The 14,318-nt window shown below is 37.7% G+C and overlaps 1 protein-coding gene across 2 annotated transcripts in view; it reads right to left on the bottom strand.

Moving 5' to 3' along the window:
* The window catches only part of LOC136866194 (ATP-binding cassette sub-family C member 4), a 371,709-nt gene that overhangs the window by 225,255 nt on the left and 132,136 nt on the right, over nucleotides 1-14,318 (bottom strand). For both annotated transcript variants that reach the window (XM_067142938.2, XM_067142939.2), the window contains exon 6: nucleotides 254-479. In XM_067142938.2, the coding sequence (XP_066999039.2) occupies nucleotides 254-479 (226 nt within the window). The remainder of the gene's footprint in view (nucleotides 1-253; nucleotides 480-14,318) is intronic.

Here is a 14,318-nt window from a genome sequence, read left to right as displayed (position 1 = left end):
CATAATTAAAAAGATTTGTCATCAAGTGGTAGATTCCTCCATTACTATTCGCATATTTCCCCATCAGGAACGGTCACTACTGAGTACCGGAAATGCTTCTAGACAAAGTTAGAATTTATACATGTATTAAAATTTAAAACACTTTCGGCGGTCTCACTGACTGGACCTCATGTTTAGTGTTACAAATCAAAACCTCTGTTCTTATGGGTTAAAGGTAATGTAGTATATCATTACTGCACACTATAAAACTTACCTTGCAGAGGAACTGTGGACAAAAATATATAGGTGAACCCAATAAAGGCAGATACACCAACATAGTACCACAGGAAGTAGGTCACCACCGCTGTTTGTAGGAATGATAGCCAGAGCCAGTGGATATACTGCAGTAACTGATCAAACCGAGCCACATCGTTAGTCAGAAGATTCATCACTCTTCCAGTCTCTGATTGGTCCATAGAATATCTGCTATGCCGGAGAATCTGTCAAATACAGATAGATAGTACTATGTAACATTTATTACAGCTGAAGTCATGTATGTTATACAGGCAAAAGCAAAGAAACATGAATAGGAACACATAATAGGATAAATACAATGATATCTCAGTATTGGAAGAGGTAGCAATAGGAAAACAGACAAGGACAAGAAACAGGACAAGAACAGTATCTACTAGAATGTTGTAAAACTCTCTGTACAAGTGGTCATGACTTTACAAGTAACAACTCTCATTATTGTTCCGTATTAAAGATGACGTTAGGCATAGATATCAAGGATAAGTTAATAAAAAAACCACCTATTCAATACTTTCCACGTTTAATGTGGTTATTATCTACATGTTCCTTCTCAATTAAGCAGCAGCCTAAAACTATGAAACAGCTTATTATTGTACTCTTGTCAATTCCTTGACATTACATGAGACCCAAAGTCAAGACGCTAACAGTTTCATTCACAACGTTCTTGACCAGTCTACCTACAACAATCGGTTTTTAAATCTCCACTTGTGCATGACAACACATTTAAATATTAGTTATGTCAAGAACATGAAAATGAAAATCGTGGGTCAAATAAGCCCCAGTTTTAATATCACCCCTTCTCAAGACGTATGAAAAAGATCCGTCTCAATTTATTTTTATTTTTGAACATTTTAAGTTAACCAGAATAGAACTGCCAAGTTAAAACACATTTAAATTTATATTTTTCAATCTTGACCAACCTACAAGCAACAATCAGTTCAAATCTCCACTTATTGTTGACGACACATCCTGTCACCAGACACGGTACGTCAAGAACTTAATATGATATAGGGGTCACATAAACCCCAATATGTAACCCTCTTTACCAAAAAGAAGATCCATTTTAGTTTTGGACATTTTTCATATAAGATAGATTAGGAACAAAAAACTTAACTGATTAACTTATGTTACCCATCTTAAGAGTTCATTAATGTTTATATATATTGTATATAATGTATATACTGTATATAGTGTATATATTGGTATGTTTATATTGGTTAAAAAGGTCCCAAACCTTGACCTAAAGGTTGTTTACAGGCTGAAGATGCCCAAAATAATGGGTGAAACATGTACCTGACCTAAATAAGTCTACATAAAATCATGTAGATAATAACCACATTAAACGTGGAAAGTATTGAATAGGTGGTTTTTTATTAACTTATCCTTGATATCTATGCCTTGGTCATGACTTGCCAGTTAATATATATTTTTTTTTTTGCTAGTTACTTTACGTCGCACCGACACAGATAGGTCTCATGGCGACAATACTTCCCAGTTAAAGGAGGGACCAATACGATAGTGTCAATGCTAGAAATGCTTGTGCCTGTGCATGTCGACAAAAGTTTCTTCTCCTCAGTCAGCTTGTAATTCCCCATGTTGTTGACTCAGGGCTGTGCATGCCTACCGATGACAGCATTCAGTTATCTGATTTGGTCTGCAAGTAACAGTTGAAACTTACATCTACAAAGGCTGTGGCATTAACACTGACACAGACAATTGTTAGTGTGTATTGTTATTTGTGTATTTTTGTATCAACACGGTTGCTTGAAGAGATGTTACTTCTAGTGTTTTTTTTTTTTTTTTTTGCTAAGGGCTTTACGTCGCACCGACACAGATAGGTCTTATGGTGACGATGGGATAGGAAAGGCCTAGGAGTTGGAAGAAATCGGCCGTGGCCTTAATTAAGGTACAGCCCCAGCATTTGCCTGGTGTGAAAATGGAAAACCACGGAAAACCATCTTCAGGGCTGCCGATAGTGGGATTCGAACCTACTATCTCCCGGATGCAAGCTCACAGCCGCACGCCTCTACGCGCATGGCCAACTCGCCCGGTACTTCTAGTGTACTAGCCTATTTTCTTTCATTTAAGTTTATAAAAACATGACGTTTTGCAACAGAAGCGATATAGTAGCGATATAATATTTGGTATTATTGTGCTTCGTAATTGTTCGTAGGAGAGTTGAGCATGTTAAACCCCTAAAAGTAAATGCCTTTTTATTTTGTACTCCATCGCTTATTCCAACACCTAAAGTACAGTGAGTTTCTCTCATCTGCTGGCCAGCAGGCGCGCCCAGCTTATCTGCCTGCCGTTGACTCATCACTTCTCATTACACAGCGCAGTGATAGCACAGGAATGCCCACACTTCACAGTTAAGGCCCGTGCTTAGAACGTGTATTAAGTGTTGATCTGTTCCTCCAACTGTTCTCGAGTTGTGACATGTTACTTCGGGGTATAATTGTCAAAATATCTCCACATGTGTACACGGTGGAGGAAAGGGTATTTATTTATGATAATTTTGTGAAAACAGTCTTGCAGGGAAGTCGTTGGGCAATTTGTAACACGATTTCCAGATGTACATCCTTCACATAGAGAGACTATGTGGAAACTCGTAAACAGATTGAGAGGAACTGGTTCTTTACACGATAAGTAAAGTATTAAAAAAAAGTGTACTTAACACGGGAAAAGTAAACAAAATCACAGAAAGATTAGAACATATGCCTAAAAAAATCCCTAAGATGACTTGGCCAAGAAGCCAGGGTTTTGAAGAGCTCAGAATGGCAGGCTATGAAAATGTTCAAATTGAATTCATACAAGGGAACTGTAGTTATTAATAATCTGGACCATAATGGCCAATATTGGGTCCATTTTGACTTAATCACAATAAATAGGAAACCTAGTCAATACTACGCATTAAAAATGTATTTACATTTCACATTTACAATATATATCGTACATGTTTTGAGAATATGTTAATTCTCTTTTACAGTTAAATAGGTTAAAATTTGTATGGTATTACAATAAGACCTAATGAAACAGGAGGGGGTTTGGGGGCTGGTAAGGAAACTAAATCTTGCCATGTACAATATGACAAATTAAAAATTGATGAATATTTTATTAAATATCAAATAAATATAAATATAAATATAAATATAAATATAAATATAAATATAAATATAAATATAAATATAAATATAAATATAAATATAAATATAAATATAAATATAAATATAAATATAAATATAAATATAAATATAAATATTTTTATGAATATATTGATAGATATGTTATATTTTACATGTCACAGTTTTAGTTTCCTTAGCGGGAGCCCCCGTTTTAAAAGGTCTTATTGTAACTCACAAATTTTAACCTATTTAGCTGAAGAAGAAAATTAACATAATCTCGAAACATGTACTATATATATCATAAATGTGTAATGTAAATACATTTTTAATACACAGTATTGACCAGGCGGATTATCTATCTTTCTGTTTACTGAGGTAACTGTAGTACACGAACTCCATCTATGTGATCATGATAAGTGGGTACGTTTTTCTAAATGGATGTTGCAAACTGTTCATGATGAAATAATTGATCCACACTTAATATTTTTCTCTGATGAAGCATGGTTCTATTTACACGGGTATGTTTCAACACAAAATAACAATACTGGAGTACAGAAAACACCCATCGCATATACAAAATTCCTCTACATGACAAATGGATCAGAGTATGGTGCGCAGTGAATGTATACAGAATTATAGGACCCTTCATTCTTCAGGGCACTATTAATGCACAAAAATAACATACTCAAACCATTTTTTGATGAACTGACTGACACTAACTGTCGAAATGAATAATTTCAGCAAGACTCTGCCACCGTGCATATAGCTAATGACACGTTAAACTTAATTGAGGAAATTTTTTGAAGACCGTATTATTAGGATGGACTTATGGCCATGACGGTCTCCAGATTTAACTATTTGTGACTTTTATTTATGGGGGAGCTTAAAAATTAAAGTGTATGCAAGAAACCCTCACACATTCAGATGAATTGAAAGAACATATCTAGAGAGAAATAGCTTCAATTACAGAAGCACTTATCTGCGTGAATCGGAGTTTCCTAAGATGATGCCAGAAATGTGTGGATGCAGGAGGAGAACATTTCCAACATCTCCTGTCATAAGGTACAAGCTTATTTTTTTAATGCTTAATCACTAATTTTTAAAATTCTTATTGTCTTAATTTTAATTGTTATTTCATGTCATGCACGGATAAAGTGAGCGAAGCGCTGTCCTTATTGCTATGCTGCGGAGCGGGGAGTAATGAGTCAATGGGGGCACAGATAAGCTGGGCACGCCTACTAGGTTTACAAGATGACGTCAGCGAAGGATGTAAGTGAAGATAGCTCCCAGTTCTCTTGCGAAATAATCGGGAATAAGTGTGGTGTAAATAAGAAGCGAGTAAAGAATGGTATCCAGTGTGAAAAGTGTTTAATTTGGTACCATTTTGAGTGTATATGTAGTGCTGGTTTAGTTAAAAATGAAGATACTTGGACCTACAGTAGCTATAACCTTTTTTTCACTTTCACTTGCTTGCAAATAAAGATGATTTATAATTGCTGTTGATCACAGGTAGATCACCTACACTATCTGTATTTAATTGGCTGCTGTGATTTGTTTATGACATGCCAACTTTACTGAAGCACCGCTTGCTGGGTGAGATTGTGTTGGGATACATAAAATACATCTTGCACCTGTAGCCAGCTCAGGTAGATCCCTTTCATGTCTGCTCCACCACCTTAAATTGTCATCATCATAGTCTCTGTGGTGCAATAAAATAGGTACAGGTATCTCCTCCATCTACTGCAGAGAATCTAATACTCACCCAGTCCTTGAAATGGTCTCTTTCTGGGTAGCAATGACACTGTACTTGAAAACTCCTTGTCAGTGGTGACCAACGCATTGACCGTGATCCGTGATCTACTACAGTAGTCAACAAGCAAGCCATGAAAAGTTGTCCATGGTGGATCTGTATCTTACCAACTTTGTTGATTATTTCCATTGTTTTATGGTTCCCTGTGGCAGACTAGTCAACAGAAGATGCTGTCTGCTACTGAACTCTAGCAGAGATATGAACAATTGTCCACTAAAGTCTTACTTGTAAATCATGTGAAATGATCTGGAATGCCTTTCAGATGGCAATAGACACCTCTCGAAAGTCTGTAATCAGCGATCAAAATACCGATTGACTGTGATGTGAAGATCAGACTAGTGCACAAGCTGCTGAGTGACTTCAAGTGAGCATTTCTCTTCTGTGTTAGTGTCTATACTGGCAGTGAAATTCACAATTATTTTGTACAAGTTTCATCGAAATGAGTCATAAGGGAACCATTTAGAAGAAACTAAAAAGTTATCACTATCATAGAGAACGGGAGGACCAGTTCTTATTTATTATGGTACAAGATAAGTCTTTATGTCTTATCTGTAACTCAAGTGTTGCACTTACTAAAAAGGCTAATGTAGAATGACATTTTTAAACTGTTCATCGAAGATTCAACAGTGAATTTCCCATGGGAAATGCCAAAGTTTCTGATCTGAAGAAAAAGTTGAGTGCTCAATAGTCACTCAGTTCTCATGTCTTCAGCACATGTTGGCGTACACTTTGATGTAACACTGATTTTTATTAATGCTGGTTTACCTGAATGAGTTGTGGCAGTGTAGGATTTCTTGTGATTGTCATTCCTGACTGAAAACACAATAATATTGAACAATTTGTACAATATATGTATCCAGCGGACTTGCTATTTTTGTCTGCAACTAACAGAAAGTTATTCCAGACGCCACTTTTTAGTCCCTCCCGTTTCTCCAATGTATACACATTGTTTTCAGTCTTACTTGTTACTACACTTCCTTCCTTGCGCTGCATGATTCCAGACAGATAGTGCAAATGAGAATCCTGTAGTTGTATACGGAAAAATACAAGTTTAACTTCACTGTTTGTCCAACCCTTGTCCCGTTTCTCTACGAGGTCAGATATGAGGTGAGATAAATCTGTTATGGTGGGTTTTTATGAGCGGATGCCCTTCCTGATATCAGGTGGTGGTGGTGATTATTGTTTTAAGAGGAAGTACTACTGGGCAACCATTCTCTATATAACACTAATCAGAGAGAAAAAAGGGAAGAGGTCCGACACTTCAAAAAATGAAGGTATCGGCCAAAGGACGGCAAGGGCCACAAAGAGCATGAAAATGAAAGACTCCCTAGGCCTCCATACCTAATACCGTTGGGGTCAGAAGAGAACAAGAGTTGACCAAGAGAGGTCAGATAAGATAGATGAAAGTGAGGAGCCTGGCACAAGTAAGTGGAAGCAATGCCAGGACTCAGCTAAGGGTCCCATGGTCGACAACCCACATTCCATAGTTCAGAACCCCTTGGGCCTCTTTTAGTCGCCTCTTACGACAGGCAGGGGATACCGTGCTTGTTATTTTACTGCCCCCCGCCCACAGGGGGACTTCATGATGTCAACCTCATCAGAGGACAATAATAATTAAACTTATGTTTTAATGGTCCACCTTTTCAATACTATATTATGCAACTAGCTGATGTACCCGTGCTTTGCTATGGAATTCTGCATTGTATGCAGGTAGTTAGGTAGTGTACACGTTATGAGCAAGATTGTCTTAAATTGTATAGCCCTTAACATTACCCTAGAAACGCGACAGGAGGTCACCAAACATCTTTTCTCATATGCAGACTGAGGGAATTTCATACCATCAGTCACAATCAGGTTGGGATGTTTTCATTATAATGCCTTTTTACATCCTCAGAAAGACTGTCTTAGTGGTTTTCCCAACTGAAATGAACATACAATGACGTCAATAGGAATGGCGCGATTAAAAGCAATGCTTTCATATTACGAAATATGGTACTCGTTCAAATGAAACACCACACATTTTCTCACTTTTAACAAACAGGACTACGCTGCTTATCTAACAGTCCAAAGTTCGAGGCCTGGAATGACCAAACTGCAGACAGCCGAGATACGTGAACACTCTTCGCCTTTCTTCGGGGGGGGGGGGGGGGGGGGGGTCGAATAGTAGAGACTCCCAGGGCAAAAACTATGCCCACTTACTAATCTGTTTCCTAGGAGTACCCGATGAGTCGTAAGATATCAATTCACTACACTGGCGACGGAAAAATCTATTTGACTTGAAGGCAATTTTTTCCTCCAAGCCAGAAGAGAAACCCCCCTCTTCTCTGCTAGTTTGGAATAAATTGAATGTAGAATTCAATAAAAGTGAAGAGAAAGAAGCTTTTCTTAAGAAACGGCTCTTTTCAGAGATGAATTTAGTGAATATTGTTGTGCTATAATTTGGAAAAGGCCTAAATTGTTATTCTAGTACAGGCCATACTACTACTACTACTACCACTATCAATCAATCAATACTGATCTGCATTTAGGGCAGTCGCCCAGGTGGCAGATTCCCTATTTGTTGTTTTCCTAGCCTTTTCCTAAATGATTTCAAAGAAATTGGAAATTTATTGAACATCTCTCTTGGTAAGTTATTCCAATCCCTAACTCCCCTTCCTATAAATGAATATTTGCCCCAGTTTGTCCTCTTGAATTCCAACTTTATCTTCATATTGTGATCTTTCCTACTTTTATAAACGCCATTCAAACTTATTCGTCTACTAATGTCATTCCACGCCATCTCTCCGCTGACAGCCCGAAACATACCACTTAGTCGAGCAGCTCTTCTTCTTTCTCTCAATTCTTCCCAACCCAAACATTGCAACATTTTTGTAACGCTACTCTTTTGTCGGAAATCGCCCAGAACAAATCGAGCTGCTCTGCCTTAAGTATGCACACTGCTCATTCAAAACAGTGTGTCAGAGTAGGGGTCGAATAGCTGAAATACTATGACAATCCAGTATGTTACGTACCAGCTGTATCAGAAAATGTATGAACCAGAGGAATGGCATGCTAAAGAAGAAAGTTTTCTAACCCCGGCTATTTCCCGCCAATATTCAGTCAGATTGTTGTACTCGGTACGCAGCAGTAATCCCATCTATCGGGGTTGAGGGACAGCATAAGAGACAAAGAACATCACAATAAACAATGGTCAATGTAATGTTATTGCTGAACAATGTTATGGACTTTCAATATTATAGGCCTTCACATTTCATTTTCTTCCGACTCTGAAATACCACTCTTATCATAGTCGGTACAGTAAAACTGAATAAAAGATAAATGATCGGAAAATGTACTCTCTATAACTTTTTTATATAGTACTTTTCGATAGGACCAATAACATTGCTATTTGAAAATTACATTTTAGGCACCTTCCCCTAAACTACATTTTCATCCAGGATGAATTAAATTGTTTATAGCTTAGACTGTATTTTCTTAGTCCCCGACTCTATATACCGATTTTCATTAAATTATGTTAACCCATTTTCTCGTGGCTCGGCATTGATATGGTCTTAGCAACAATAACACAAATTCATTAATATCTGTGTTGCCATAGCCGGTACGCTAAAAATGTATAAGACATAAATGGTCGGAAATTTAATTCTCTATAACTTTGGTTATGTAGTAGTTATCGATACGACAACTAATAATATAAATATTTAAGAATTACATTCACGCCTTCCCATAAACTACCATTTCACTCAGCGTAAATAAAATTACTTATAGCTTAAATTGTAGAGGCTCATTCTTCAACTTTACATACCGATTTTCATTAAATTCTTTCTGGCCGTTTTCTAGTGACAGACATTACGGAAAAGTAAAAAGTGCATTTCCTTTACTGTGGTCATGACCGATACAGAAATACCATTCTTTTCAAATTCTGAGCAATGTACAGACAAAACTCTTATTTTATATAGATAGATGTTTATATTACATTTTTAATCTTGGAACTAGTTTCGGCCTTGGCTGGCCTTCATCAGGCATAATACAAAACTGTACAAACACATCTAATGACTAAAATAAATGTACAAACACATATGACGTTAAAAGGTCTTAAAAGGGTCAGGGATGAACAATGCGCACAACACATCAAATATGATGAATCAATCATCAATCAATCAATCACTACTGATCTGCATTTAGGGCAGTCGCCCAGGTGGCAGATTCCCTATCTGTTGTTTTCCTAGCCTTTTCTTAAATGATTGCAAAGAAATTGGAAATTTATTGAACATCTCCCTTGGTAAGTTATTCCAATCCCTAACTCCCCTTCCTATAAACGAATATTTGCCCCAATTTGTCCTATTGAATTCCAACTTTATCTTCATATTGTGACCTTTCCTACTTTTAAAGACACCATCCAAACTTATTCGTCTACTGATGTCCTCCCACGCCATCTCTCCACTGACAGCTCGGAGCATACCACTTAATCGAACAGCTCGTCTCCTTTCTCCCAAGTCTTCCCAGCCCAAACTTTGCAACATTTTTGTAACGCTACTCTTTTGTCGGAAATCGCCCAGAACAAATCAAGCTGCTTTTCTTTGGAATTTTTCCAGTTCCTGAATCAAGTAATCCTGGTAAGCGTCCCATACACTGGAACCATACTCTAGTTGGGGTCTCACCAGAGACAAATATGCTCTCTCCTTAACATCCTTACTACAACCCCTAAATACTCTCATAACCATGTGTAGAGATCTGTACCCTTTATTTACAATCATATTTATGTGATTACCCCAATGAAGATCTTTCCTTATATTAATACCTAGGTATTTACAATGATCCCCAAAGGGAACTTTCACCCCATCAACGCAGTAATTAAAACTGAGAGGACTTTTCATATTTGTGAAACTCACAACCTGACTTTTATCCCCGTTTATCATCATACCATTGCTTACGGTCCATCTCACAACATTATCTAGGTCATTTTGCAGTTGCTCACAATCTTGTATCTTATTTATTACTCTGTACAGAATAACATCATCTGCAAAAAGCCGTATCTCTGATTCCACTTCTTTACACATATCATTGATATATATAAGGAAACATAAAGGTCCAATAATACTGCCTTGAGGAATTCCCCTCTTAATTTTTACAGGGACAGATAAAGCCTCACCTACTCTAATTCTCTGAGTTCTATTTTCTAGAAACAGAGCCACCCATTCAGTCACTCTTTTGTCAAGTCCAATTGCACTCATTTTAGCCAGTAGTCTCCCATGATCTACCCTATCAAATGCCTTAGATACGTCAATCGCAATACAGTCCAATTGACCTCCTGAATCCAGGATATCTGCTATATCTTGCTGGAATCCAACAAGTTGGACTTCAGTTGAATAACCTTTTCTAAACCCAAACTGCCTTCTATCAAACCATTTATTAATTTTGTACACATGTCTTATATAATCAGAAAGAATGCATTCCCAAAGCTTACATACAATGCATGTCAAACTGACTGGCCTGTAATTTTCAGCTTTATGTCTATCACCCTATCTTTATACACAGGGGCTACTATTGCGACTCTCCAATCATTTGGTAAAGTTCTTTCATGCAAACAAAAATCAAACAAATACTTCACATATGGTACTATATCCCAATCCATTGTCTTTAGTATATCCCCCAAAACCTTATCAATTCCAGCTGCTTTTCTAGTTTTCAACTTTTGTATCTTACTGTAAATGTCATTGCTGTCATAGGTAAATTTTAATCTTTAGTATTAGTCACCTGCTCTATCTGGACATTATCCTTGTAACCAACAATCTTTACATACTGCTGACTGAATACTTCTGCCTTTTGAAGATCCTCACATACACGCTCCCCTTGTTCATTAATTATTCCTGGAATGTCTTCTTTGAACCGGTTTCTGGCTTAAAGTACCTATACATTCTCTTCCATTTTTCACTAAAATTAGTGTGGCCACCAATTATGCTTGCCATCATGTTATCCTTAGCTGACTTCTTTGCTAGAATCAAGTTCCTAGTAAGTTCCTTCAATTTCTCCTTACTTCCACAGCCATTTCTAACTCTATTTCTTTCCAACCTGCACCTCCTTCTTAGTCTCTTTATTTCCCTGTTATAATATAGTTGATCTCTATCATTCCTTACCACCTTTGTAGGTACAAACCTATTTTCACATTCCTCAACAATAGGGAACATGCATGATCCGGGGTTTTAATTAAAAATATGCTAATCTGATTCAAAATTTCATGCAGAATTCAAAAATGTGATCAGAATGTACAAATAATAACTCCAAACATGATAAAAATCTACGAAAGTGTCACGTCACGCAAGTACGCGATCTCATTGGTCTGACGTCATCGTACAGGTTGACGGAATTAGCAGACGAAATAACACATAGTGCGCTGTGAGAAGCAGGATACACTTCGCGTATTTCTACTTTACGTTAGTGTCTAGTATGATTAAATTCGAGGTCTATACATCGGATAATAATCTGAGTGGTATATTTTAGACTTAAAATGAATCCTGCGCAGACAGTGAGGCAGAAAACTTATAAATGGTGTAGAGTTCCGATGTGCAATAGCACATCGCATACCATACCAAACAAATTGTTTATACATGTTCCAAAGACGCTAAAACTAGGAAGAAATGGATTTTGGCGAGCCGGAAAAATGCTGGTGATATATCGGAAAAGTCTACAGTTTATTTTTTTTTAAGATTTTAACGTAAGATGAATTTGTTTGAATTTTCAAATCATTTTTCCATGTCAGCTGTTCTAGTGGTAAAACTTTAAATTTTAATGTATGATGCTTTATTTAAATGCTTCAATTACATCTTGGAATATGAAAGTAATAAACAGTGCATTAAATAATGCTGATTATTAAAGTATTCTCCAAACCTAACCTATGTTTTGGGTGATCCATGTCAAGATAATAAATCAAAGGGGTTATGAACCATTTTGACAGCTCTAATTCTACCAATATATCTTGGCATGGGACAGTTATGTATGTCTTTATTGAAGAGCTTAATTGGTAAATAAATTTAGGCTATATCTAAATACTCTATAATGTTACAAAGAATAGGCGTGTACATCATGAAAGGAAACAACGTGAATTTAACAAATGTATAACTCTACACAAAACCAATGCTTGTTTGTTGGGGTCTTATAAGTTAACAATGCTCAATTATAATAATTATCATAATATTAATGAAATAAATAACATAATTGCACACAGGTGAAAATAGTGATGTAGGTGTTTAAAATATTATCCAACTTAGCCTAAGTTTTAGGTTATACAAGCCAAGTCAATAAACCAAAGGGTAAAAATACCGCGCGAGAGGCCGTGCGGTTAGGAGCGCGCAGCTGTGAGCTCGCATCCGGGAGATGGAAGGTTTTGAACCCCACTGCTGGCAGCCCTGAAGATGGTTTTCCGTGGTTTCCCATTTTCACACCAGGCAAATGCTGAGGCTGTACCTAAGGCCACGGCCGCTTTGTTCCCATTCCTAGGCCTTCACTGTCCCATCGTCGCCATAAGACCTATATGTGACGGTGTGACGTAAAGCAAACAGCAAAAACAAAAAAAAAGTAAAAGTCACAGCACCCAAAGACATTCCTGTATTGAGCGACTAAAATGTCACCAGGACACTTTTCTTTCCTGATATGCTCAGCTTGTTAAAAGCCAAATGTAATTAATGTTATTGGCTTCACGCCCCGCTAACTACTTCTACGATTTTCGGAGACGCCGATGTGTAGGAATTTAGTCCTGCTGGAGTTCTTTTACGTGCCAGTAAATCTACCGACACGAGGCTGACGTATTTGAGCACCTTCAACTACCACCGGACTGAACCAGGATCGAACCTGCCAAGTCTGAACCACTCAGCTCAACTTGTGAAAACTAGATGAAGTCATATTTATCTTTATCATGTTTAACTTTTTCCCTCCACAAAGATATTTAATTCTCTTTCATGGGCCCCGGAAGTGAGTAGGCCAGTTGCCCCAACCATAAATACATATTTTTTCAGAAATGATAGGTTATAGACCTACAGTACTATGATCTTTCTTTCTTTCCTTCTTTCTTTCTTTCTTAATCAGTTTATCCTTCAGGGTTGGTTTTCTCTCTGACTCAGCGAGGGATTTCACCTCTACCACTTCAAGGGCAGTGTCCTGGAACGTGAGACTTTGAGTATGGTGATGAAACTGGTGAGGAGGGCCATTACCTCGCCCAGGCGGCCTCACCTGTTATGCCTTGTTGGAGGATGGGAGAATCGGAAGGGATAGACAAGGAAGAGGGAAGGAAACGGCCGTGGCCTTAGGTGCCTGGAGGAGAAGTAGGAAAATACGAAAAACCACTTCGAGGATGGCTGAGGTGGGATTCGAAACCCTTCTACTCAGTTGACCTCCCGAGGCTGAGTAGACCCCGTTCCAGCCCTCGTACTATTTGTTTTCAACTTTCATGGCAGAGCCGGGAATCGAAACCGGGCTTCCGGAAGTGGCACACATTAACCACTACACCACAGAAGCGGACTAGTACTATAATGCTACCTATATGTTTATGTTAGTGCTGAAATCCGATTTCTTACTTTACTGATGCTGAAAGCCCGAAAATGTAATGTTATTCTTTAATAGGGGAATCAGTCTAGAAGGAAATGTTGAAAGTGATGTGATTTCTATCCAGGTTCGTTGTTATCCTAATACTATGGGTTACAGTACATTGCACATATATAAAAGACGCCACTTACAAACTTGTTTGTTATCCGCTAATTTCTGCGGCCACAAAAGTCACATTTTTCAAGAATGATGACATCTACACATGGTAGATTGTCTGACTGTGCTGTTTTGAACCTTTCTTCTGTCATTTCGAAGTTATTCGCGATCACGAATAATAAACAATTGGCTTTTAGCAACGGCTGGCTGATGCACAACGGCTGGTAGAGCTCCATGCGGTACTGGATCGTGACGTCACAGCGCGCTGCTTACGTCAGAGGCCGTTTCACTCGCCTTGCGGAAAGGCACTATTAAATATTTTTTTAATGGTAGAAAACAAGGCAACATACCACAATGTAATACGTTTACGTACTATTTCATTGGTGTACTTTTCAAAAAAAATA

Source organism: Anabrus simplex, chromosome 3, assembly GCF_040414725.1.
Source record: "Anabrus simplex isolate iqAnaSimp1 chromosome 3, ASM4041472v1, whole genome shotgun sequence".
NCBI lineage: Eukaryota > Metazoa > Arthropoda > Insecta > Orthoptera > Tettigoniidae > Anabrus > Anabrus simplex.
Note: the sequence above shows the minus strand (reverse complement) of the source record. Positions and strands in the feature narration are given on the sequence as shown.